Genomic DNA, 22,802 nt, shown 5'->3' on the forward strand with positions numbered 1-22,802 from the left:
CTTTTTGCTGGCTGAAAAACTGGCTGCTTCTTGAAAATACAGATATTTTGGATTTGGAAGGGTTCAATAATAGATTTGGTTGGCATGCATATATATGGTATGACAAGGTTAAGATCCACCAAGGTTTCAAAAACCATATTGTTAGAAAAGCCCTATATAATGTATGGATTAGGTATAAAGATTTGTTGGAAAACAAAACATCCAGGTGGTTGTCACCGATGGAAGCTAAGGAAGTGAAAAAATTAAATATGGAATCCAAATGGCCGAAATATTGGGAAATTATAGAGTATGAGGAGGGAAAAGTTAAATTGCAGAGTTATGAGAAATTGAAGTCTAAAGTAAGAGACTGGCTTCATTATTACCAGATAAATGAAGTTTTTAAACAGGACAGGAAAATTGGCTTTCAGGTGGAGAGGTCGAAATTAGAAACAGAGCTTTTGGAACCCAGTACTAAGAATTTGTCAAGAATGTATAACTTGCTGTTGAAATGGAACACACAGGATGAGATGGTTAAATCAGCTATGATTAAATGGGCACAGGACATTGGACATGACATTATGTTTGCTGACTGGGAACAGTTATGGACCACCGGTATAAAGTTTACGGCATGTAATGCCTTAAGAGAGAATATTATGAAAATGATTTATAGGTGGTACATGACCCCAGTCAAGCTTGCAAAAATTTATCATTTGCCCAATAACAAATGCTGGAAATGTAATGAAACTGAAGGTACTTTTTATCACCTTTGGTGGACATGCCCAAAGATTAAGGCTTTCTGGGAAAGGATTTATAATGAAATGAAAAAGGTGCTTAAATGCACTTTTGTGAAGAAACCAGAAGCCTTTCTCTTGGGCATGGTAGGCCAATTGGTGTCAAAGAAAGATAGGACGTTTTTTATGTATGCGACAACAGCAGCAAGAGTACTTTTAGCAAAGTACTGGAAGACACAAGAACTACCCACACTGGAAGAATGGCAGACGAAGGTGATTGACTACATGGGACTGGCTGAGATGACCGGCAGAATCCGTGACCAAGGGAAAGAGACGGTGGAAGAAGATTGGAAGAAATTTAAAGTTTATCTTAAGAACTGTTGTAAAATTAATGAGTGTTAAAATGTTTTGAGTAATGCAAAATAGAATTGCAGCGATAAACAATTGGATATGAGAAAAAGGATTTAAAGGAAGTGCCATAAGTAATTAAAATTAGAGGTTGCTGGAAAGATTTAAAACAGGGATGCAGAAAAAGGAGGTATGGGGAAGTCGTTGAAAGAAGGCTTAAGGAAAAGAAGGTTAAGAAATTATACGTGTTTATATGTTTGTTTGTTTTTGTATTGTTTTGTATTGTCTTTCAATATGTGTTGGAAAATTAATAAAAATTTATTAAAAAAAAAAAACATCCCCACCCACTCTCTGATATGTTCAACACCATGCAGATGCAACTTGAAACACAAAGCAGAGAGGATGAGCTTGTTGCATTTTAAGCTGTACATGTGTTTTGGTGGGGCAGTGCCCCATTTGCCCTGATGGATCAGCCTCTGCTACTTCCGAGTAAACATGTGTGTCCCTATTTTCCAGGGACAGTCCCAGATTCACAGAAGCCATCCTGGTTTGTGATTTGACCCCAGAACATCCCGCTTTTCCTTAGGATGTCCCTATTTTCATATGTTAGAAATGTTGGAGGGTATGGAGTTATGTGACTCCCTGTGTCAAAAGGATAAGTAACTATACAACCTTTAGAAGACATCTGAAGGTATGGGGAAGTTTTAAAATATTTAATGCTTTCTTATGTTTTTATGTATGTTGGAATTTGCCCAGCGTGGCTGGAGCAACCAAATCACATGGGTGGGGTATAAATAATAAGATTATCATTGTTATAATTATGAATTAGGACAGCCTTATTTTCATCAGAAAAATGTGGGAGGGTATGTACACATGGTTAAATTTGCTTCAAGTTGAGCAGGTTCGAGTTGTGCTCCGCGGCAACCCAGAAGTAACGGAGCGCGTTGCTTCTGGGTTTCACTGCTTGCGCATGCGCAGACACTCAAAATGACGTCATGCGCATGCACAGAAGCAGTGAAAAGCGACGTGCGCGTGTGCAGACGTGCCGTCGCTAGATACGTTTACCTCTAGATGCGAACAGGGCTCCAGAACGGATCCCGTTCGTATCTAGAGGTACCACTGTATTTGAGGGGGCTGGTTCCCCACAAAGTTTATGGGCATTCCCATTCAAATGGTGTATGTGCACTGCATAATATGACTGATTATGCAGGGCGGGGCTTACCTGGGCCCCCACAATATAGTATTCAAGTTGGCTGCCCTGCTCCATGACCTCCCATTCCTTTCCTCTTGGACACAGATATACTTGGACATAGACCAAGGTCATATTTAGAGCATGCATTCGCCCTTCCCCTTGTACTTCATAAAGCACCACGCACGTTGATGCCGCAATGGAAATCAGATTTCCCCAACCTGGTTCCCTCCAGATACCAGCAGACTTACTTGGAGAAGCCCTAGACTGCGAAAGTACAATATAAAGGGCACAAATAAGGAAGTCCAGTGAGAACCAGGCATTCTGGGTAGCCATAGGTTGGTGTCAGGCCACATCCACAACATCTACTGCTTTAATCTGTCATGGTTTATCCCAGAGCTGTGGTTTGCTAAGGATGTTGAGAGTGGGTAGGAGAACCCTGATTCCCTTCCCAATGCTGCAGTTTCCGATTGGTTTAACAATCAATCCCTCTTTCCCAGAGAACTCTGGGAATTGTAGTTCTGTGAGAGGAATTGGGCGTGTCTCTTAACAGTTCTTAGCACCCGTAACAAACTATAATTCTCAGGATGCTTTGGGATAAGCCATGACTGTTTTTAAAGTGGTATCACAGTGTTTTAAATGTATGGTGTGGACCTGGCCCCAGTTAGAAAGAAAAGCCAGGCAGTCAGTTCCATCTTTTGTGTCCTGAAGAACTTCCTGAGCCAGAGGACTGCTAAGAACACCCCTGCAACATTTTGTTGCACATCCCACTTCTTGTTAATAATTTGCAATCTTCCCTCTGACAGTAGAGAATTGTGAATTCCTTCCTTCCTCTCTCTCCGGGCTTAGGCAAGAGGTTTTGCAAAAAACAGAGACTGCAAAACAGAAAGTTACATGCCAAGGATTTCCTTTCTGTTGCAAGAGTTTCCTATCCAGAACTGCCTGTGCAAGATGACGGGAAACACAGGTTTCACATGCACTTATTTATTTATCAAACATTTGTGTACTTAAACATATACATATATAGATATACTTGGGCATATTAACCAAAAACACAATTTACAAAAGAGCCTGTGCTGTATGTCAGACAAGTATTAATATCATTTTTCCTTCCTTCTCCTGCTGTCACAAAATTGATTGATGGAATATTTCTTGTCTAGTAGCTAGCAAAAGCTAATGGCCAGCACTATTTATTTCTTAGGAGCATCAGTTACACCATTGACCAGCCAACACTCAAGGCATCCACAGGCCTTCATGCCTCAATTGCTCTGTGTAGGCATTTAAACCTGCTGGAAGCAAACAAGTCACTAGTCCATAAGATTTAATGTTGGGGGGAAGAAGGAAAAGCACATCCTGAAGAATGAACAGAGTCCACCAGCATCACACCCTGCATTGACGACAATTTTACAACAAACACGTGCTTACGCATTGCTAAAAATTCAGGCGCAGAGTTCTGGAAAGCAGAACTTCACAGGAGTCCAGTCTGGCCAATGAGTCCCTCAGAGATGTTGCCATGGGCAAAAATAAGCTCCTTCCTCACTTGATTTTGCTTTTTGTGGTCTCTGAGCAGCGGGCCACAATCAAGTCTTTACTGGGTCTTGGAGGGATGGCGGGTTGAGCCTTGGACTGGTTATTCTCTGTCTCGTCTTTCTCCGCTATAAAATGAAAGAAGCATACAATAAATTTCTTTGTTTTCATCTCAAGAGGTGCTTGGAATGAATTGGTTCAATTTAACAAAGCTCACAGGATCGGTTCGAAAATCTCTTTACTGTAACTGAAAGCGGTTCTTACCATTTCGGGGTGAAATGAATGTGAATTATGTCTGTTTTGGGGTGAACTCAGAACAACTCCTTGTTCATCTTCAAGTCCACTCTCTTAAGATTTATTTATTTATTTTACTCTTTAGACTAGGGATGTGGAACCTGTGGCTCTCCAAATGTCTCTGAACTACAGTTCCCAGAAGTCCTAGCAAGCGTGGCCAAAAATTCCTCACACCTGCTTTAGACTCCTTGGGCCTTTAAGCTTTAAAGAGCATAATTGTTGTGTGTTTTAATGTTTTCTTGGTCTTGTTAAACATATTTTATACTTCAGCATAGCAGTTTGCAATGCTCAGAGGGCTTGGTTTTTGTTTTTGTTTTATTTATTTATTTATTTATTTATTTTGCCAAGGCTCCTTTGGATAAAAACTTGAACTGTGAACTGAACTAGTTTGCTTTGTGAAGATCAAGTGTAAACTGGAAAGTAGTTGCTTTGGCACATTCTGATATGGAGAGGGGACACAGCTGGGACTCAGTGGTCCACCCTTTCCAGAACTTACTCCCTCGGATGGGTCATTGCAATAATTTTGAGTCGGTACCAGAATTTGCCCATCATCCTCTCCCCTGCTCATCCCCTTTTCCTTTCGTATTGTCCCCATTTAGGTTGTAAGATTGTGGAGAGAGGCCTTGTGCTGTTGTTTTCAATACGGCACCTTTTTATTTTTTTAAAAAACCCACAAATAAATAAATAATCCACCTGTAAATTCCTGTCTCAGAGGTTGAGGTGGCTGAGAAGGACCCTACTTTGCAACATACGAGCATGAGAAGAACCTTCCGGATCAAGCCAAAGGCCCATCTGCTTCAGTAACCTGTTCTCACAGCAGCCACAGCAACTTGCTACCTCCTTGCCACAGGGTGCCTTTGGAAAAGCTGCTTTCAAACGAAACCAAACGAAGTACTGGGGAGGCCCCACCGAGTACTTACTGATAGTGCTGCCTTTGTAGATGAGGTTGTTCTTCATCTTCCTCCGGCTCACTAAGTATTTCACGCTGTTCCGCCGATACGTCTCCTGGCTGATCTGCTTGCGGCCTTGATTGTGGATGCTCTTGACATTTCGGATGGTGGATCTGCCAAGTCAGAAGGAGAAAGAGCATGTCTTCCCTCATGTCATATGGGAAATCGCAATGACACTCTGCAAATTCTATTACCAAAGTAATTGTTCTGGCCTCGTTTAGACCTTACACACACACACAGACACTAAGGGACAGGTTATATGAAGCTCAAGCTAGAGAAGATATAAGTTTGCTACAACGAACAAAATTTCCCCAATGTATTGTCTTTCTCAGAAAGGATCATCAAAGGTCTAGCTATCTAGAAGAACTGACATTTTCTCCCTTATACAAGAGTTATGCTTTCCAACATGTAGGAAGTCAGATACAGACATGTTTGTTTGTTTGTTTGTTTGTTTGTTTGTTTGTTTGTTTGTTTGGCTAGAGAATGTAATCTGCTGTGAAACATTCTTTATAGGATGCCCCAAGGGGAAGATTTATGTGAAGTTCTTTGTCTGGTTTAACCATCTACTCTTATCAAGAAATCATCTGTTCACTCCAAGAAGATGTTTTCCCACAAGTAACACATGGGACAGCGCTGCAGCTGCAAGGAAACGCCGGGCGGAAAGAGCTAGTGCAGTCACATCTGAGAAATTTAAGAGTGTGCTCAGTTTCGCTTTAGTTTAAATTAGGTTTCATTCGACTGTGTCAAAAGCTTTCTGATTATTTTAACTTCTTCCTTAATGTGTTGTTGTTTTTAACCTAACTGTTCATATCAGTGCTTTTCTTCTATTAAAAAAAGGAGCTGGTATTGCGTACCCTTGAGTACCCCCAGAATAAAAAAAAACACTGGTTCATGTATAGGAAATTGTCAAAGTATATTTTTAAGGTGTCAAAGCCAGTGGATCATGTAATAAAGTTGCTTATGGTGATTCAGCCTCTGTATATGGAATGGGAAGTGTTTGCAATTGTTTGATTTGACTTATGCAGAAAAATGTCTTGCACCAGTCCTTTTAATTATTGTTCCCATGCCAAAAATTACCAAAAGCATCTTCTTCCACCAACACACACACTCTCTCTCTCTCTCACTCACTCACACACACACACACACACACACTACCTTCGAGGTGGGGCTCCTTTGTTCCTCAGCTGATTGTTCTCTGGGTTATTCAGCTCCCCAGATTTCTGCAGATACATCGACGGGTAATAGCCTGTAGTTTCGTCCTTCCTGAGATTTCAGAAACGACATCAATTTACCCACAAGAAAAAAAAGAGGAAGGAGCGCTGTGGCTGGCAAGCGGACAGAGAGTCATAATCCCAGGAAGGTGAAGGAGGACGTAACCCCAATCTCCCACACCATGAGCAATGCTGCCCCCACTTTTGATAAACACACACTTTTGACATCCACAAATTCAGCACAATATTTGAAAGAGGTTTTCCTGGTTGGAGCCTATGTGGGTAAAACAGCACACAAAAACACATGTGCGCACACCCAGGCTCCCCTTTCAAATATCACACCGGACACCCTGACATGGGAGCAAGAGGTGTGATCCTGTTTCGCCCTCCACGCAGTAAATGTACACTTTGAATGATGGCCAATAAGGGACACAGTAAGCTGTATTAGACAGAGTCCTTCCTCCTTCACCCTGGTGCCTTTAGACCACAACTCCCATCAACCCTCACCAGTGCAGCCTTGATTCCATCAGCCCCACCATGTGGCTGATGGGAGTTGTAGTCCCCAAACATCTGGAGGGCCCCAGGTTAGCGGAAGGGATTTATGAAAGGTCCAAACAAGTCCTTAGGGCAGAACAGTCCATGTCCATTAGCCACAGTAGACAGAAATGGAGCCTCCACATTCAAAGGCAGGATACCTCCAATTGCCACACACTAGGTGATGTTTATTTCCACCAGCCCTTCTTTGGTTCCTCACCTGACAACCCACCATCCATCAAGCAGTTTATGGATAACTTCTATGGTTTCCCCTTCCTTCAGAGTGATCTCGTCTTCCTGGGCGGCTGTGTAGCCTTTCCGGACAACATGGAGTTCCCCTTAAAACAAAAGAGCAGAGAACCATCAAGAAGGACTCAGGAGTTTGCAAGGCAACAATAGATCCAATAATCATCTCATTGATATTCATCCTTCAGTTTGCACAGTTAAAGCACACAACGCGCTTTCCGATCTGAATTGCAATCCCCTTCGTGATAGCCATGTGTGCTGCGGATCGCTATTGTTCCCATTTTACAGATAGGAAAACAGAGGCTGAAAGATGGCTATCTTCCAAATGCTGCCATTTAACTTCAGGGTTAATCGGGACCTGGGAATCAACAGACCCAACAGAGAGGGTTTGTTTTACCTGCATAGTTGGGATCCTGTTCTTCAGACTCATCTGGACCATCCATAGGTTCAAGGTAGGCAGCGGGGACCCAACCCCGTTTGTTTGTCTGCTGACAGAACCACCAACCTGGAGCGAGACAAATGATAAATAAATCGGTGTCCTCCTGGACCAAGTTACCTGTCTCTAAAGTTTACACATCAGAAGTGCAGCTGGTTATGCTTAATGCCTGCACGGGTCATCAACCTCTTTAGACCCATGGGTTTATTTTGATTTTTTGAGGAAGCAGTGTGGGTGCCACCTCTTCAGGTCTTCAAAAGAGCCTGCTGGATCAGACCAATGGCCCATCTAGTCCAACAGCTTCTGGAAACTTGGAAGCAGGACCTGAACACAAGAACACACTGTTCTCTCCTGCAGTTTCCAGCAACTGGTATTCAGAAGCATTGCCATTGATGGACATTGCTGCCTCCTGTCTGATAATATTCCACAGATTAACTGTATGCTGAGAAGGACTTTGTTTTATCTGTCCTCGGCCTGCCAACAGACCACTTCTCTCGTCTGCTCATCTGCCCCATCAAAGACGGAGAGAAAGAAAGTGGGCACACTTAGCTTTTCCAAAGGACCTGGGCCAAAGTCAAGAGGCGATAGAAATCATACGAGCCTTGGAAAGCACATAGAGCCAGAAGAGGAAGTGGGGAAACGCTCTTCGAACTTCCTCTTTCAACTCTATGCACGTTTTGAGGGAGGAAAGGGAAACCGCTGCCCTCATCTCATGACCAAGGAGGCAGTGAGGGAATCAGAGGCTCTCCATGAAGGCACCAGGAGAAGACCTCAAGGGACGCATGGCCCCAGAGATGCAACATTGGTAGCCTCCACTTAGGGGGCAGACCTCCTGCTGCGGCCAAAGTACAGACCCTCCAAGTGTCCCTATTTTCCTGGATTTACAGAAGCCACCCCAGTTTCTGTTTTGATCCTGGAATGTCTCGCTTTTCCTTAGGACATCCTCATTGTCATCACAGAAATGTTGCAGGGTTTGGAGTTATGCGACTCCTGAGTCATCTGAAGGCAGCTCTGTATAGGGAAACTCTTTTTAAAAAATGTTTGTTTTATTAGGCTTTTATATATGTTGGAAGACGCCCAGAGTGGCTGGGGCAACCCAGTTAGATGGGCGGGGGTATAAATAGCAAAATTATGACTATGGAATAGGACGTTCCCTACTTTCTCTGCCACCGCTGTAAAACCAGCCCCTCTCCCAAGAGTTACACACCATCTCTCTCTCCTTACCACTTTCGCTTTTCTCCACAACGTCCACCAGGTCCCCCATCTTGACCCCCATCTCAGTGCTGGAGTTCTTCTCATAGTCGCCAATTGCCCGATACGTCTGTAGGATGATGGGTCCTGTGATATCTATTGGAGGAGGAAGAAGAAGAGTTTGGATTTGATATCCCGCTTTATCACTACCCAAAGGAGTCTCAAAGTGGCTAACATTCTCCTTTCCCTTCCTCCCCCACATCAAACACTCTGTGAGGTGAGTGGGGCTGAGAGACTTCAGAGAAGTGTGACTAGCCCAAGGTCACCCAGCAGCTGCATGTGGAGAAGCGGGGACGCGAACCCGGTTCACCAGATTACGAATCTACCTCTCTTAACCACTACACCACACTGGCTCTCAGGAGGAGAAGCGGCTATGATTAGGGGAACTCTCAAGGGCCCCGTCTGAGCCAGGATTCGCCAGAGCCGAGCCCCTGAGACCTGTCTGGAGTGCGAGGGACCAGCGCCACGTGCAAACTTAATACAGTATATTTTGTGCCATGCAGAGGATCTCCCTCCCCACTGAATAACGGTGAGCTAATTCTCCCCACACACATGGTTCTGGGATAAAGAGGGCACAGAGTTCGGGGTGGAAGGTGACATCTGAAAAATAGACTTGAGAACTGCTTTCATAGAGTTCCCAGTGCCACTTTTAGTTAAGAGAGAGCGCCGTGTTTTTAGTCCTTGTGGCAATTTATGAATCCAGAAAGCAGAGGAGGCAGCGAAGAAGAGAAGAAGAAGAGTTTGGATTTGATATCCCGCTTTATCACTACCCAAAGGAGTCTCAAAGCAGCTAACAATCTCCTTTCCCTTCCTCCCCCATAACAAACACTCTGTGAGGTGAGTGAGGCTGATAGACTTCAAAGAAGTATTACTAGCCCAAGGTTGGACTTGATGACCCTTTGGGATCTCTTCCAACTCTAGGATCCTATGAAAGTGCATGGCTACTCCCAAAGAATCCTGAGCACTGCAGTTTATGCTTCACAGAGCTATGATTCCTAACGCCCTTAACAAACTACCCAGCCAGATGTTTCTGAAGAAGCGGCACGCGGGACATGAGGGCAACCACAGCTCTCTTTAGACCTTAGTGCTGCTGAGGGCAAGGCAGACTGTGATCCTGGCAGTAACATACAACCACTGAAGGGAAAGAGGTAGGCAAGACGAGCGGGAAGGATTTCACCACTTCTGCTTTTTAATTACCTGCTGCAATCTTCTTGGAGTCTTTTGGTATCAAAAAGGTTTCTGGTTTCTTGACGCTAAGGGGAAAAGAATCAAAGGCAAACACTGTTGGAATTGTCAAGTCTTCCATCCCAGCCACAGACTCGAACTGGTGGCCTCAAGCAAGTCATGAACTCACAGCATGTTGGATAATCACACTGGCCTGATTTTCAGGGCTGTTGCAAGGATTACAAAGGTAACATACTTTGAGTATTTTAAACATGGAATATAAACATGAACAGAACTGACTCTTTTTCTGTGAAGTGGGCCACAACTATACACTCTTGTCTTGCCATGCAGTGTCAAGTTAGATGTCTATGGAGGCTGGACCACCAACCTCAGCCTGCCTCCAGCCAGCTTGCTTGCCTTATATCTCACAAGCAGGCCAAGGAGTGGCCCTGACTGTCCGCTTCCTCCTCCTTAGTCTCAGGGTCGCCCTTGTAGAACTCAGCAGAGAGAAGGCAGATGGGGGGGGGGAACTAGAAGGAGATGGCTCTGCCTGCCATCAGCTCTGGCGCCCCCTACTGGTCAGCTCCCCGTGTTCTGCCCTACCAGGTCCAAGCAGTGTTTCTCTAATAAGTGTCGTTGGACTACAACCCCCATCATCCCTGATCACCGTTCCTGCTAGTTACAGATGATGGGAGTTGTAGTCCAACAACAGCTAGGGACCCAAGTTTGAGAAACATGGCTGGGGAGCAGCTGCCACTGGGAAGGCGCTATACTGAGATACTGTAAATGGCACTTTTCAGAGTCATTTACCAGGAGCAGCAGTGAGAGGGGAAGTGGCAATGAGCCCTAGGGGAGGGTGACACTGGACTTCTTACAGCTGCCCAAAGTATCAGGTGCTGACACCTGGTTTGAGATGGACACGGGTCCCTTCCTCCCTATGGACGCTTCCCACCAGTCTTAGCCCAATAGGTGCCTCCCAGCATCCCGACAACACTCACTGGCTTGCTATAGGTGGGTTCAGGTCATCCGGTCTGACTTTGAAGAAGGTCAAGACGTGTCCACACCGAGAGATCTTGCGGGGCAGGTTGAGGAGGGCCATGGTGTACTCGGAGAGCGTGTCTTGCCGATTTTGGGTGATTCGCTGGCTGTCAAACCACCTTGGCGCTAGATAGATGGGTAGGAAGGAACAAAGGAGTTTGCATTTCATCATGCCAGAGGACTACCCCCATCCCGTCCGGTCAATGCCTATTCTAGTCAATTCAGTTTGCATTTCAGGTGACACTACCTAACAGGCAAAGCTACCTTTCTCAAGCTGCACCTCTCCAAATTTTCCAGTGCAGTTCTCCAGCCCAGTAAAGATGCACCACAAACATGCATGAGATTGGCGAGAATAACATACAAAAATGTGTTACTTTGGGGAGAAATTCTTGACAAAGGAGAAGTATATTCTGGGCAAATTTGCATAGAAAAATGTGTATTTTGGGAGAAATTCGCATTCAAATTCCAACTTCAAAATAAAAAAATAATCATACACAGATGTGGTTGGGAAAATGAGAAATTGAAAGAAACTGAAACAGACAGCATATGCTTGTGTCTCAGTTTGTGACTTGGTTCAAGACTTGGCCGTTTCTCATCATTATGTAAACAGGATCCAAAAGGGAACAGGAACATTATTTTTTTTAACCACATGTGGCTGCTTGGTCAATCAACTGCAACGGAACAGTTATTTCAGCACCCAACCCAAAACCCATTGCATTTGCAAGACAACTGATTTGGACAAACCAAAGATCTAAATGTGTTCCTGGTTACTACATAGGAAGTGAGCGTTTGAGCAATGACACTGTTATGACTTTGTGAGTGCCAGGCACCACTAAATTCCTGGGTCCAGTAGGTGTTAGAATATAATCAAGGCTTGGGGGGTTAAACTGCTAATCCCTATACCCAAGCTTCCTGTGTTCAGGCGATCGCCTGGGAGATGGGCCATTAGGAGAACGAAGGAATAGGCCGTTAAGAAAGTAAATAGGAGAGTGGAGTCTGGGTCAGACAGCAAATGGGTGGGACCATGCCCTCAATTCAGAGTTAGTTAGAAGGCAAAGGCAGAGCTGAGAGTTGGCTGTGATGTGACCTAGAGGGGGGAAAAGGTTGTAGGCTGGAAAAAGAAGCAAGTTGGAGAGAAGGTCAGAGCACAGTGGTTGATTTCTGTTTGAATTCAAGTCTTTGGGAGAAATGAGACCCTCTTGGGGTGTTGATGCTGTGAGCCCCTCCATCGTAAGCTCAGGTTGTATATATGTGTCAGTAAACCATGTATCCTAAAGACACTACAATCTCTACATTGCCACGTTTCCAAAAGGAACATTCAGTCTGCCCATTTTCCAGAGCTTACCGGAAACCAGAGAACATTTGGGTGCTGCCAGTGAAATGTTGAAGTACAGTGGTACCTCAGGTTACATATCCTTCAGGTTACATACGCTTCAGGTTACAGACTCCGCTAACCCAAAAATAGTACCTCAGGTTAAGAACTTTGCTTCAGGATGAGAACAGAAATTGTGCTCCAGCGGTGCAGCGGCAGCAGGAGGCCCCATAGGCTAAAGTGGTGCTTCAGGTTAAGAACAATTTCAGGTTAAGAACGGAGCTCCGGAACGAATTAAGTACTTAACCTGAGGTACCACTGTACTGGGGCTCAGCCTTAAATCTTGTGAAATAATATACTGCATTTTTCTGCCAGCAGGAGATTGGCAGAGATGATTGTGCATGTGATTGGTTGCTGCAGCAAGGCCTGGTGACATTTGGCCGTGGCAACTGGGTGTGCTATTTATGGCAGCGGCAAGGTGTGTGTGCAGTCAGCTGTGGTTGCGTTGAGTGTGCAGGTGGGCTTTTGGCAGCGAGCATGCAGACGGTTGTTGGCCGTAGCGATGCCTGCAATTTGCATTGGTGGGCAGGCTGTAGAGTGATTGGCAGCGGTGACTCCCGTGCCCCCTCAAAAGAAGCTCAACAACTTTGGGCAATTCTGTCCCCCCTTTTTTTGTGGTCCAAAAAAATAGGGGTCATCTTATACAAGGGTGGGTGTTATACACAGAAAAATATGGTAATATGATGAGGGGGGAGGTGTTCTTTTGAGCATGTGAAGACTGCTTTCACGCTCCACCAAAGGAAAGCCCTGAATAGCTGGGAAGAAGGATCCTACATAAACACACACCTGCAAAGAATCCTGAGAAACTGAGTTTCTTAAAGGTACTGGAGATTGTAGCTTGGTGGCAAACAAACTACAGTTCCCATGATTCTTTGGGAGGTGGGAAATGTGATTTAAACATACGGTTTAAAAAGTAATTTAGGCCAGCAGTTTAAAATTTCAGACACGTTCGCCACGATGATAATTTAAAATATAGTGCTGATTGTAAATCAGGGATGGCTTTATATCTCCAGATTCAGGGCAATGCCAAGAACCTAGAACTGGCAGTTGTACTGGCTTACTTACCAGGCAAGTGAGGAATGATCCTGTTCTCAACACTAATGTCCCCAGATTCAATAGGAAACATCTCCTTTAAAGTTTTCTGGAGAAAGGAGAGAAAGCAAGAACAGCCTTAGAATTCTAGATGAAAGTATGGACGAAAAACAAATCATCGGGTGCGTTTAGTCGCTTCCAGTCAGTAATTTAATAAGGGACCTCCATTCCCATCACTTTGGCAATTAGCAATTACTTCCCCTGCTTTTAAAAAGCAAATTGCAGACAGGGGAGCGGAAGTCTGGACTGGGACCCTGATGTAGGGCGGGGAGAGAGGAGTCCCTTAATCTTTATCCTTTTCTACAGGATCCTGACGCAGATTGTGGGGAGGGGTGTGTGGCTGCAAGTTACTTTTTAAAAAGCAAATCCCCATTCAAATCAAATTTTATTAAACGGTCACAGACCAGATTAACTCGTACAGCTAGTCAGCAAAGCATAACACCGGAAAAAACAAAGGACAAAAACAATACAGACAATTTTCAAATCCCCATTCAACAACGGCTGCATTGAAACCATACATTTAAAGTGCTGTGATATCACTTCAAACAGTTCCCCCCCCCAAAGAATTTCAGGAGCTGCAGTTTGTTAAGGGTGTTGAGAGTTGTTAGGAGGCTCCCCCCATTTCTTCACACAGAACTACAATTCCCAAAGTCCCCTGACTCACAACTCTCAGCACCCTCAACAAACTATAGGTCCCAGGATGATCTGAGAGAAGCCATGACCGTTTTACATTGTGTCGCACTGCCTTAAATCTGTGGCCAAAGAGCCGGACATGACCAGGCAGTGGGACAGCCATGTGGCAGGAACCAGCAACAAGATGCAGGGACTGTCCTGTGTGAAGTGGTAACTGGTAGGGTGGAAGGCAGGAGGCTGGCAGTAGGTGGCGCCAGAGCAGATGACAGGCAAAGCCTCACCCTGATTGGTTGTAAGTAAGAAGTCTGGCAGGCAGAGGCTGGCTGGGAGCAGACTGAGTTTGGGGAGGCAGTGCCCCATTTGTCGCAGTGGGCCAGCCTCCACTGGTCTCACGGGGACTGAATGGAGAGACATCTGAGTGCCCCAGAGTGACCCAGCGGCTGCCCCTCCCCTGGGTTTCCACCTCAGCCTTCCCAAAACAAGAAAACAAAAGAGCAAGGCACAAGGTTGACGGCAAAGGCAGCCGCAGACTTCCCCTTTGCGGCTTGCAAAAAAAGGGAAAGACTTCAAATGTTGAATTCTCATCATATGACTATCTCATGAAATAATATTTAAACCAGGCAGCTCAGAAATTCCAACCAGCTGCATTAAAAGGAGAACAATGCAGGAATCACCCTCTTTTGTTGACCACCTACTCGGCTGCCCTTCCTTTCAGCTTTAGTGAGATTTGTAAGGTTTGCCCACAATACTTGCGAGTGAGTATTTTTTGATGGCTCTGATTCCACTTACCCTTGATCCCCACTGCCTTCCACCTCACATTCCCAATAGGCTGCCCTGGTAAAGGTAAAGGGACCCCTGACCATGAGGTCCAGTCGTGGCTGACTCTGGGGTTGTGGCGCTCATCTCGCTTTATTGGCCGAGGGAGCCGGCGTACAGCTTCCAGGTCATGTGGCCAGCATGACTAAGCCGCTTCTGGCAAACCAGAGCAGCGCACGGAAATGCCCTTTACCTTCCCGCCAGAGCGGTACCTATTTATCTACTTGCACTTTGACGTGCTTTTGAACTGCTAGGTTGGCAGGAGCAGGGACCGAGCAACAGTAGCTCACCTCGTCACGGGGATTCGAACCGCCGACCTTCTGATCGGCAAGTCCTAGGCTCTGTGGTTTAACCCACAGCACCACCCGCGTCAGAATACTACTCAAAATGATATCTTGTCTTCCTAAGAAAGAGAAGCAACCACACAAAGTTGCCCTAGGGCGGCATACACACCCTAAAAAGAAGAAAAAAGGAGGCCACAGGTTTGCATGCGATTATATTATATGTATAGATGCAGATTCAGGAATGATTGCTATGATTTAACTCCTCAAAGGTGAGAAGGAGGCCTATCTGAAATAACAGCAATTATTTCTAAATCTGCAAGTGTCCATATAGATTAGCCCATGCACATTTTATGCAAGTCTTCCTTTCAGTCTTCTTTGGCAATGTAATGAATGCACCATCCTAGCACAGAAAGACATCAAAATTAGCCGGACACTCTTAAGGCGCCAGAGACGCAACAGTTTACTTACATGGAAGTCATAGATCTCGGTGAACTTCCGATACACAACTTTCTCGGTGAGATCTTGCCATTTCACCAGAAACATGTAGACCTGACAAGGAGAACAGACCGTTGTTCAGAATCAGCAAAAGCTTTCAAATGGCCTCCCCCAGCCAACCCTACTCTTTATCCCAGGCTGTTCAGAGGGCGCAGAATTTAGATGTGCAGGGAGACTCCATTAATGACGAATGTTACACACATTATGTTCAGAAATAAAATGCATTAAAAATAGGTGTTATCTGCTTTGACGCAGGAATCCTAGAGCGCTTCTGGTCCTGCAGAAATATTCATTAGAAACTAAAGTTTTAAGTACCAAACAATTTCAGTTTTCCCAGTTCTAGAATAAGCAACTAATGTAGACATCCTGAAAACAGTCCATAAATATTCACTAATGGAATCATATCTGAATCTGGAAACGGACTTGTGGTTTTTCATTGTACAACTGGTGTTTGTTTTTTTCATGTCGTAAAATGCAGGGTTGACTTATGGGTGTGTTACAGCCTTGTGTTGGGGGGCAGCAGGCACAGAAGAATCAAACAGTCATAGAATCACTAAATTGTAGAGTTGGAAGGGACCTTGGTGGGTCATCTAGTCCAACCCCTGCAATGCAGGAATCTTTAAAAAAAAACAACCCACAATATGAAAGATTTCTTAATTTACTAAAATACGTGTATTGTCCTTTTTTCAAGTTTTCAACAGATCAGTTACCCAATGTGGGGCTCGAACTCATGACCCCGATATTAAGAGTCTCATGCTCTACCAACTGAGCTATCCATTATCTCCTATTGCCATGCTTCCCATGGACTGGAAATCCCTGGGAATGAACCTGGGATTTGGGGGGCGCAAAGCATTTGCTGTGCTTTAGAATGGTGGCTGTTCCCTGGCAGCCTCATCTAAGCGAGGGTATTCCCAAGCAATGCACATGGGGTGGAATTTCCTGCCTTTGTTCACATGGTTCCCCCCCCCCCGCTTTTCTACAGGGAAGCCACATGATAGAGCACTCGAATCATAAGCCTGCTGGCTGTTGCTTCACCCCTGGGGCACTTCCAGACTCTTGCGGTCTGCGGGACTTTCAATCAAGTGCCGGCCAATTCCAATTGCACAATTAAAGTTGAGCTGTTGTGCAACAAACCTGCTTCCTCAAAAGATGACATTTGCAATGAACAAAGTGATGGGAAAGCGCAACGTCATCTCCCTGCAAACAAATCCAGGTGCGTGCTCAGTAAACAAGTCATCTGGGAGCCCCTCTGTGCTCCTTCCATCTTTTTTTGTTCTTTCAGGCTGAAGAAAATGCAGCTTTTTAAAAACACAACAAGCGAACACCAGTGCTATCTTCTCAACGTGGATCACCTGGGCTCTGGCCTGCCTTTTTCCCAGAGGCCAAATTTGGCATGAGCATTGACACCTGAGGTACCGGAAAACTTGCCGCCACTCACACATTGAATGTGGCCTTTCTATATCTTGGGGACAAAGAAACTGGGGCTTTTGAGGTGCCAGGCTCCCATCAGCCCCAGTCAGCATGGCCAGGAATGATGGGAGTTGTAGTCCAACTGGTTTCCTCATCCATCCCTGAGCTATGCAAAGCCCAGTGCCTCTCACCTAGCTCTTTCCTGGTTGTTGACAAGGATGGCAGGAGAGGGGAAATCAAAGTATGACAAAAGCAGAGAGGATTTCCTTGCAGGCATTTGTGAGTTCAGAACAGTGAAATTGCAAATTAAACCACAGTCGTACCTTGGTTCTTGAACAGCTTAGTTACCAAACAAATTGGCTCCCAAATGCCGCAAACCTGGAAGCGAGTTTTTTTCGGAAGCCGAACATCCGACACGGCTTCCGCTTGAGTGCAGGAAGCTCCTGCAGCCAATCGGAAGCCAAGCTTTAGTTTTCAAATGGTTTCAGGAGTCTAACAGACTCCCGGAATGGATTAAGTTCAAGAACCAAGGTACCACTGCATTTATTTCCAAGCAGAGGCTGATCATGTTTAATCTAAGTGGAAAAGAGGGCCGATGACCTCTCTCTTTCTTTCTTCTTAGTTGCAGAAAACCCCACCCCTATGAATCTGCAGCAGTGTTGATCGCCAAGCCCTTAAATGCTGAAGTTCCCTGGGCGGCCCAGAATGACTTATCTATCCTCTTCCTGCAGATCATCATGGTGCAATAGTGTTATAAAAAGAAGGAAGGCCCAGAAAATCCCTGCCAAGGCTTGAGTGGGTGGCTCAGGGTTTGCTGTTAACCGGCAAAGGGGAACGAAAGAAAGAAGGGTCCAGAATCGATAGCAAACAACAGTGGGGAGGTCAGGGAGTGATGTCCTAACCAGGCATAGACACACCCGTCAATTTAGATCCTCTCGGTTTCTCATTCTTCCAACCTTAAGCTTGGTTCCTGCCATTTCTGCATAATATTGATTTTTTTTTAAAAAAAAATCTACGCAAAAATGCGTGTGAGCATAATACGCTCATTTTTGTTGCCTAGAGTACACTTTTTTGCAAGGAGTTTGCTAACACCACACCTAATAGAATGCATTTTGGTGCATTAATTTCCACATGGCTTTGCACACAGTTTACACTAATGTACGGATCTTTTGTACCAGTTCTTCAGTTGGTAGATGTGTGTTAGGAGCCTCAGAGAAGGGCAAACTTCCAAGGATTCTGGTGTACGAGGTGCAGATTTGACAGACTAAGGATGAAATGAAAACTGAAGCTATGTCTCCTCCATCCTTAGATCTAAGCAGGATCTCCCAGCCAGATGACCCTCCTCCACTCTCTGCCTTTTCAGATTAAAGAAAGGGCCAACAGGAGAGGGATATAAAACAATGAACAGCCTGGAGAAAGTGGACAGAAAAAAATATTTTTCTCCCCCTCTCATAACACTGGAAACTCGTGGACATCCAATGATTCGAGGACTGACTTTATAGTTTTAACTGATGCTTTTTTAAAATTATTGGATCTTTGTAAACCGCTTAGAGAACTACTTTAGTTAAGTAGTACAGTATATAGATTGTGTCTGCCTTGCCTGGGTGGTTTTTGGGGTGGGCAGCACTTTTTATTATATTATTATTATTATTATTATTATTATTATTATTATTATTATTACTAATGTTTATTTATTTTACCTGGACTTCAGCCTAAGGCCATAGGGTGGGTCACAACAATTGAAAACAGAGCCCTGAAAACAAATTACTGTCCTAAGAATAGGGTGGTTTCTAAAACTATACATCGCAAGGGCCAAAAGCAGAACTAAAAAGATGCACCTTCCCCATAACGAGGAGCAAAAATGAGATGAATAGAAAAGCTCTTTAGCTAAAAGGACGTCTCTCACAGGCATATTTTTCCTTCCCCTTTGATCTGGACCACCAGTTGAATGAGTTACTTCCCAACAATCGTACATCCATCTGTGGTGCATCTGCAGTGTGGTACAATGGTTAGTGTGCCTGACTAGGAAGAGTTGAGAGAGACCAGGGTTCGAATCCCTACTCAGCCATCATCATCATCATCATCATTATTATTATTATTATTATTATTATTATACATTGGTATCTCGGGTTACAGACGCTTCAGGTTACAAACACTTCAGATTACAGACTCCGCTAACCCAGAAATAGTACCTCGGGTTAAGAACTTTGCTTCAGGATGAGAACAGAAATCGCGCGGCAGCAGTGGGAGGCCCCATTAGCTAAAGTGGTACCTCAGGTTAAGAACAGTTTCAGGTTAAGAACGAACCTCCGGAACGAATTAAGTTCTTAACCCAAGGTACCACTGTACTGCCCTTCATCAAAAGATCTCAGGGCGGTTCACAAGAAAAAATATATAAGACAAAAGCACTAATAATAATAATAATAATAATAATAATAATAATAATAATAATAATACAATTTATTATTTATACCCTGCCCATTTGGCTGGGTTTCCCCAGCCACTCTGGGCGGCTTCCAACCGAAGATTAAAACACCAGTCATTAAAAACTTCCCTAAACAATTAGTTAAAACAGAAAAAGCAAAACAATACCACCTCACTCACTCACAATGCCATGAAGCTCCCTGTGTGGCCACGGGCCAGTCACTCACTCTCAGCCTAACCTACCTTACAGGGCTGTTGTGAGGAGAAAATGAGGAGGAAGAGAACTGTAGGCGCCACTTTGAGGAGGAAAGGTAAGTTAATAATAAGGTAACAATGACAAAAAGACTTACATAGTGCTGGCTTGGGAAAAACCTCTTCTCGTAGCCCAGCAGTTCAATATGTCGGATATAGGTATCTCCCATGGTCGCTGCTAAATCCCTGCAGCCCTGATGCTTGTTGGCTGTGCCTGAGATAGTGCCCCCTCGCTGTCAAACGACCCAGCTAGTAGGCTGCAGCTTTTATCCTCGTTAAAAAGGAGAAGTCTCATTTCCCCACATTGCACACTGTGGATTTTTTTGGGTGTGTGTCTGTGTGCTGGGTTTCTGTTTTCTGCACCTGGCGTGTGTCTCCAGAGCACAGCAGACACGACACTAGAAGCTGCCTGGAGTGTGTTATGTCTGTGCTGTGGGCTCCTGGCTCCAGAAGACATGTGCTAGAGGCTGCATCAAAGTTCGCTGGCAAGGAATGATCTGGGTTCCCGAGGCTCCCTGGGCTGCCAAGTTGATATTGCTCTGCCTAATCTGACTCACAGGATTGCTGCAAGGACAGAATTGCAGGATGGGGGCAAAGAAAGAGGAAGCGGATCACCGGAAACAAGGACAAAAGAAAGTTTACATTTGCATAACAGGTGCATGTGGTAATTTATAAGTATACATGCAAGACTGGAATATAAATGCATCTCCCCACCATGTTGGGGGGAATGGCAGCCAGGTTACCTGTCGGCCTGCTTCATTCGCTGCCCAACTGCCATTCTTATCATTTATCGTTATTATTATTTCTTCTTTTTTCTTCTTTAGATATTAATAGTCTATTGAAAAGTTTACAATTATAAAGGAATATATACTGTAAATGTAAAGGGTAAAGGACCCCTGGACAGTTAGGTCCAGTCAAAGGCGACTATGGGATTGCGGCGCTAATCTCACTTTCAGGCCGAGGGAGCCGGCATTTGTCCACAGACAGCTTTCAGGGTCATTTGGCCAGCATGACTAAACCACTTCTGGCACAATGGAACACCGTGACAGAAACTAGAGTGCACGGAAACGCCATTTACCTTCCCACCGCAGTGGTACCTATTTATCTACTTGCCCTGGCGTGCTTTCAAACTGCTAGGTTGGCAGGAGCTGGGACAGAGCAACGGGAGCTCACTCCGTTGCAAGGATTCGAACCACTGAGGCTCAGTGGTTTAGACCACAGCGCCATCCATATCTCTTGAATATATACGAAAACACCCTAATCAATATATTCTCTTTTAGTTTGATACAGTGGACGCTCAGGTTGCGAACGTGATCCATGCAGGAGGCACGATCGCAACCTGCTGAGTTCGCAACCTGCAGCATTCACAACCCGCAGCGCCGTGTCTGCGCGCACATGGGTTGTGATTCAGCGCTTCTGTGCATGCGCAAAGTGCGATTTAGTGATTCTGTGCATGCACAAGCGCCGAAACCCAGAAGTAACCCGTTCCAGTATTTCCAGGTTTGGCACGGTGCACAACTTGAAGCGTCTGTAACCCAAGGTATGACTGTATTATTATCCTAGTACATATGTGAACATTAATAGGTACCGCTCTGGCCGGAAGATAAACGGTGTTTCCATGCGCTGCTGTGGTTCGCCAGAAGTGGCTTAGTCATGCTGGCCACATGACCCGAGATGAGGGCCGCAACCCCAGAGTCGTCCACGATTGGACCTAATGGTCAAGGGTCCCTTTACCTTTACCTTTTGTATAACGTGCCAATTGCTGATGGGCAGCTTCAATGCTCCTCCTGCTCTGCCTTCTAGTGTTTCTTTTAAAAAGTATTTAAACCAGACAAATAGAGTACAATGGGGGGGGGCGGAAGGGACTGCCACCGTCAGTCCATACTTAACCAGAGGATTGTCTGACCCAGGGTTGCCACCTTGAATAAAATATTGGGGGGGATCCAGGCAAGCCCCACCCCAATCACATGGCACTATGCAGGCACACCATTTGACTAGCAATGCTCATCTACTTTGGGGGGCCCTGACCCCCTCAGATATTTTAGGGGGGCCCTGAAGCTCCCTCGGCCCCTTGAAGTCAGTTATAAAGATGGGTAAAAAAAAAATTCCAACTTTTTTTTATTAGTTTCCACATTTATCACATATGGGGGGAAAAGAAAACATTAGAAAACACACAAGAAAAGAAAAAAGAAAAGGGGGAAAAAAGAAAGAAAAACACAAAACAGAATTCTTACTTCAAATCTCTAATTCTCGTTATATTGATAGCTGACTTCCTCAAATCCTCTTTAACTGAATTTCATTATAACCCCTGTATAGCAGTTCTCCAGATTCATATTTCTAATAATATTCACTCCTTTCATTTACTATCCTCATCTCTTTTATTAACATTCAAATCCTTAATATTTGCTACCACCTATTCTTATTCTGCCCCTAAGCCTATTTGTTACTTTCAAGAATTTTCTAATTATCTTATATCACAATATTTAGCTAAATATTCTTTAAATTTCTTCCAATCCTCTTGTGTCTCCTCTTCCTTCTGGTCATGGATTCTTCCAGTCAGGTCGGCCAGCTCCAAAAAATTCAACATCTTCATCTGCCCATCTTCTATTATTGGTATTTCTTGCGATTTCCAATTTTTGGCTAATAAAAGTCTTGCCGCTGTAGTAGCATACAAAAACAGTCTAATATCTTTTTTGGGCAGTTCAAATCCTATTATTTCAAGTAGAAAGGCTTCTGGTTTCTTAATAAATGTATTTTTCAACATTTTTTTCAATTCATTATAAATCTTTTCCCAGAAGTCTTTCACCTTAGGACCACATCCACCACATATGATAAAAAGTACCTTCTTTTTCTTTGCATTTCCAACATAAATTATCATTTGTATGGTAAATCTTTGCTAATTTAACTGGGGTTAAATGGAGATGGGTAAATCTTGCAATATTCACCTACTTTACAGATGGAGTTTAGTTTGATGCATATATTCAGAGCAAAAGCTGAAAGGAACAGGTATCACATACATTTCTTACTGGGCTAATCTGACCATGGCAAGGGAGTGCATTGCCCTTCCTGTATCCTCAGTCCACTCATTTCACTGGGGACAAATATCTTTTCTTTTCTTTTTAAAGA

The 22,802-nt window shown here is 44.4% G+C and overlaps 1 protein-coding gene across 1 annotated transcript; it reads right to left on the minus strand.

Annotated features, from left to right (window-relative positions):
* Window positions 1-3,215: 3,215 nt before the first annotated feature.
* Window positions 3,216-20,217, minus strand: NCF1 (neutrophil cytosolic factor 1). Its single transcript, XM_053367334.1, has 11 exons — window positions 19,775-20,217; window positions 15,564-15,644; window positions 13,336-13,411; window positions 10,859-11,024; window positions 9,894-9,949; window positions 8,670-8,792; window positions 7,407-7,514; window positions 6,984-7,101; window positions 6,174-6,281; window positions 4,989-5,131; window positions 3,216-3,902 (listed from the first exon to the last, which is right to left on the minus strand). The coding sequence occupies exons 1-11, from the start codon at window positions 19,844-19,846 to the stop codon at window positions 3,784-3,786; spliced, it is 1,170 nt and encodes a 389-aa protein (XP_053223309.1). The 5' UTR covers window positions 19,847-20,217; the 3' UTR covers window positions 3,216-3,783.
* Window positions 20,218-22,802: the final 2,585 nt, after the last annotated feature.

Source organism: Podarcis raffonei, chromosome 15 (genome assembly GCF_027172205.1).
Source record: "Podarcis raffonei isolate rPodRaf1 chromosome 15, rPodRaf1.pri, whole genome shotgun sequence".
Classification (NCBI taxonomy): Eukaryota; Metazoa; Chordata; class Lepidosauria; order Squamata; family Lacertidae; genus Podarcis; species Podarcis raffonei.

Coding starts and splice junctions, on each gene's coding strand:
- NCF1 (XM_053367334.1), bottom strand. CDS start 19,846: ATGGGAGATACCTATATCCGACATATTGAACTGCTGGGCTACGAGAAG. Junction 6,282..6,983: donor GATGGATGGTGGGTTGTCAG/GTGAGGAACCAA, acceptor CTGAAATCTCAG/GAAGGACGAAACTACAGGCT. Junction 5,132..6,173: donor AAAGGAGCCCCACCTCGAAG/GTAGTGTGTGTG, acceptor CTGACTTGGCAG/ATCCACCATCCGAAATGTCA.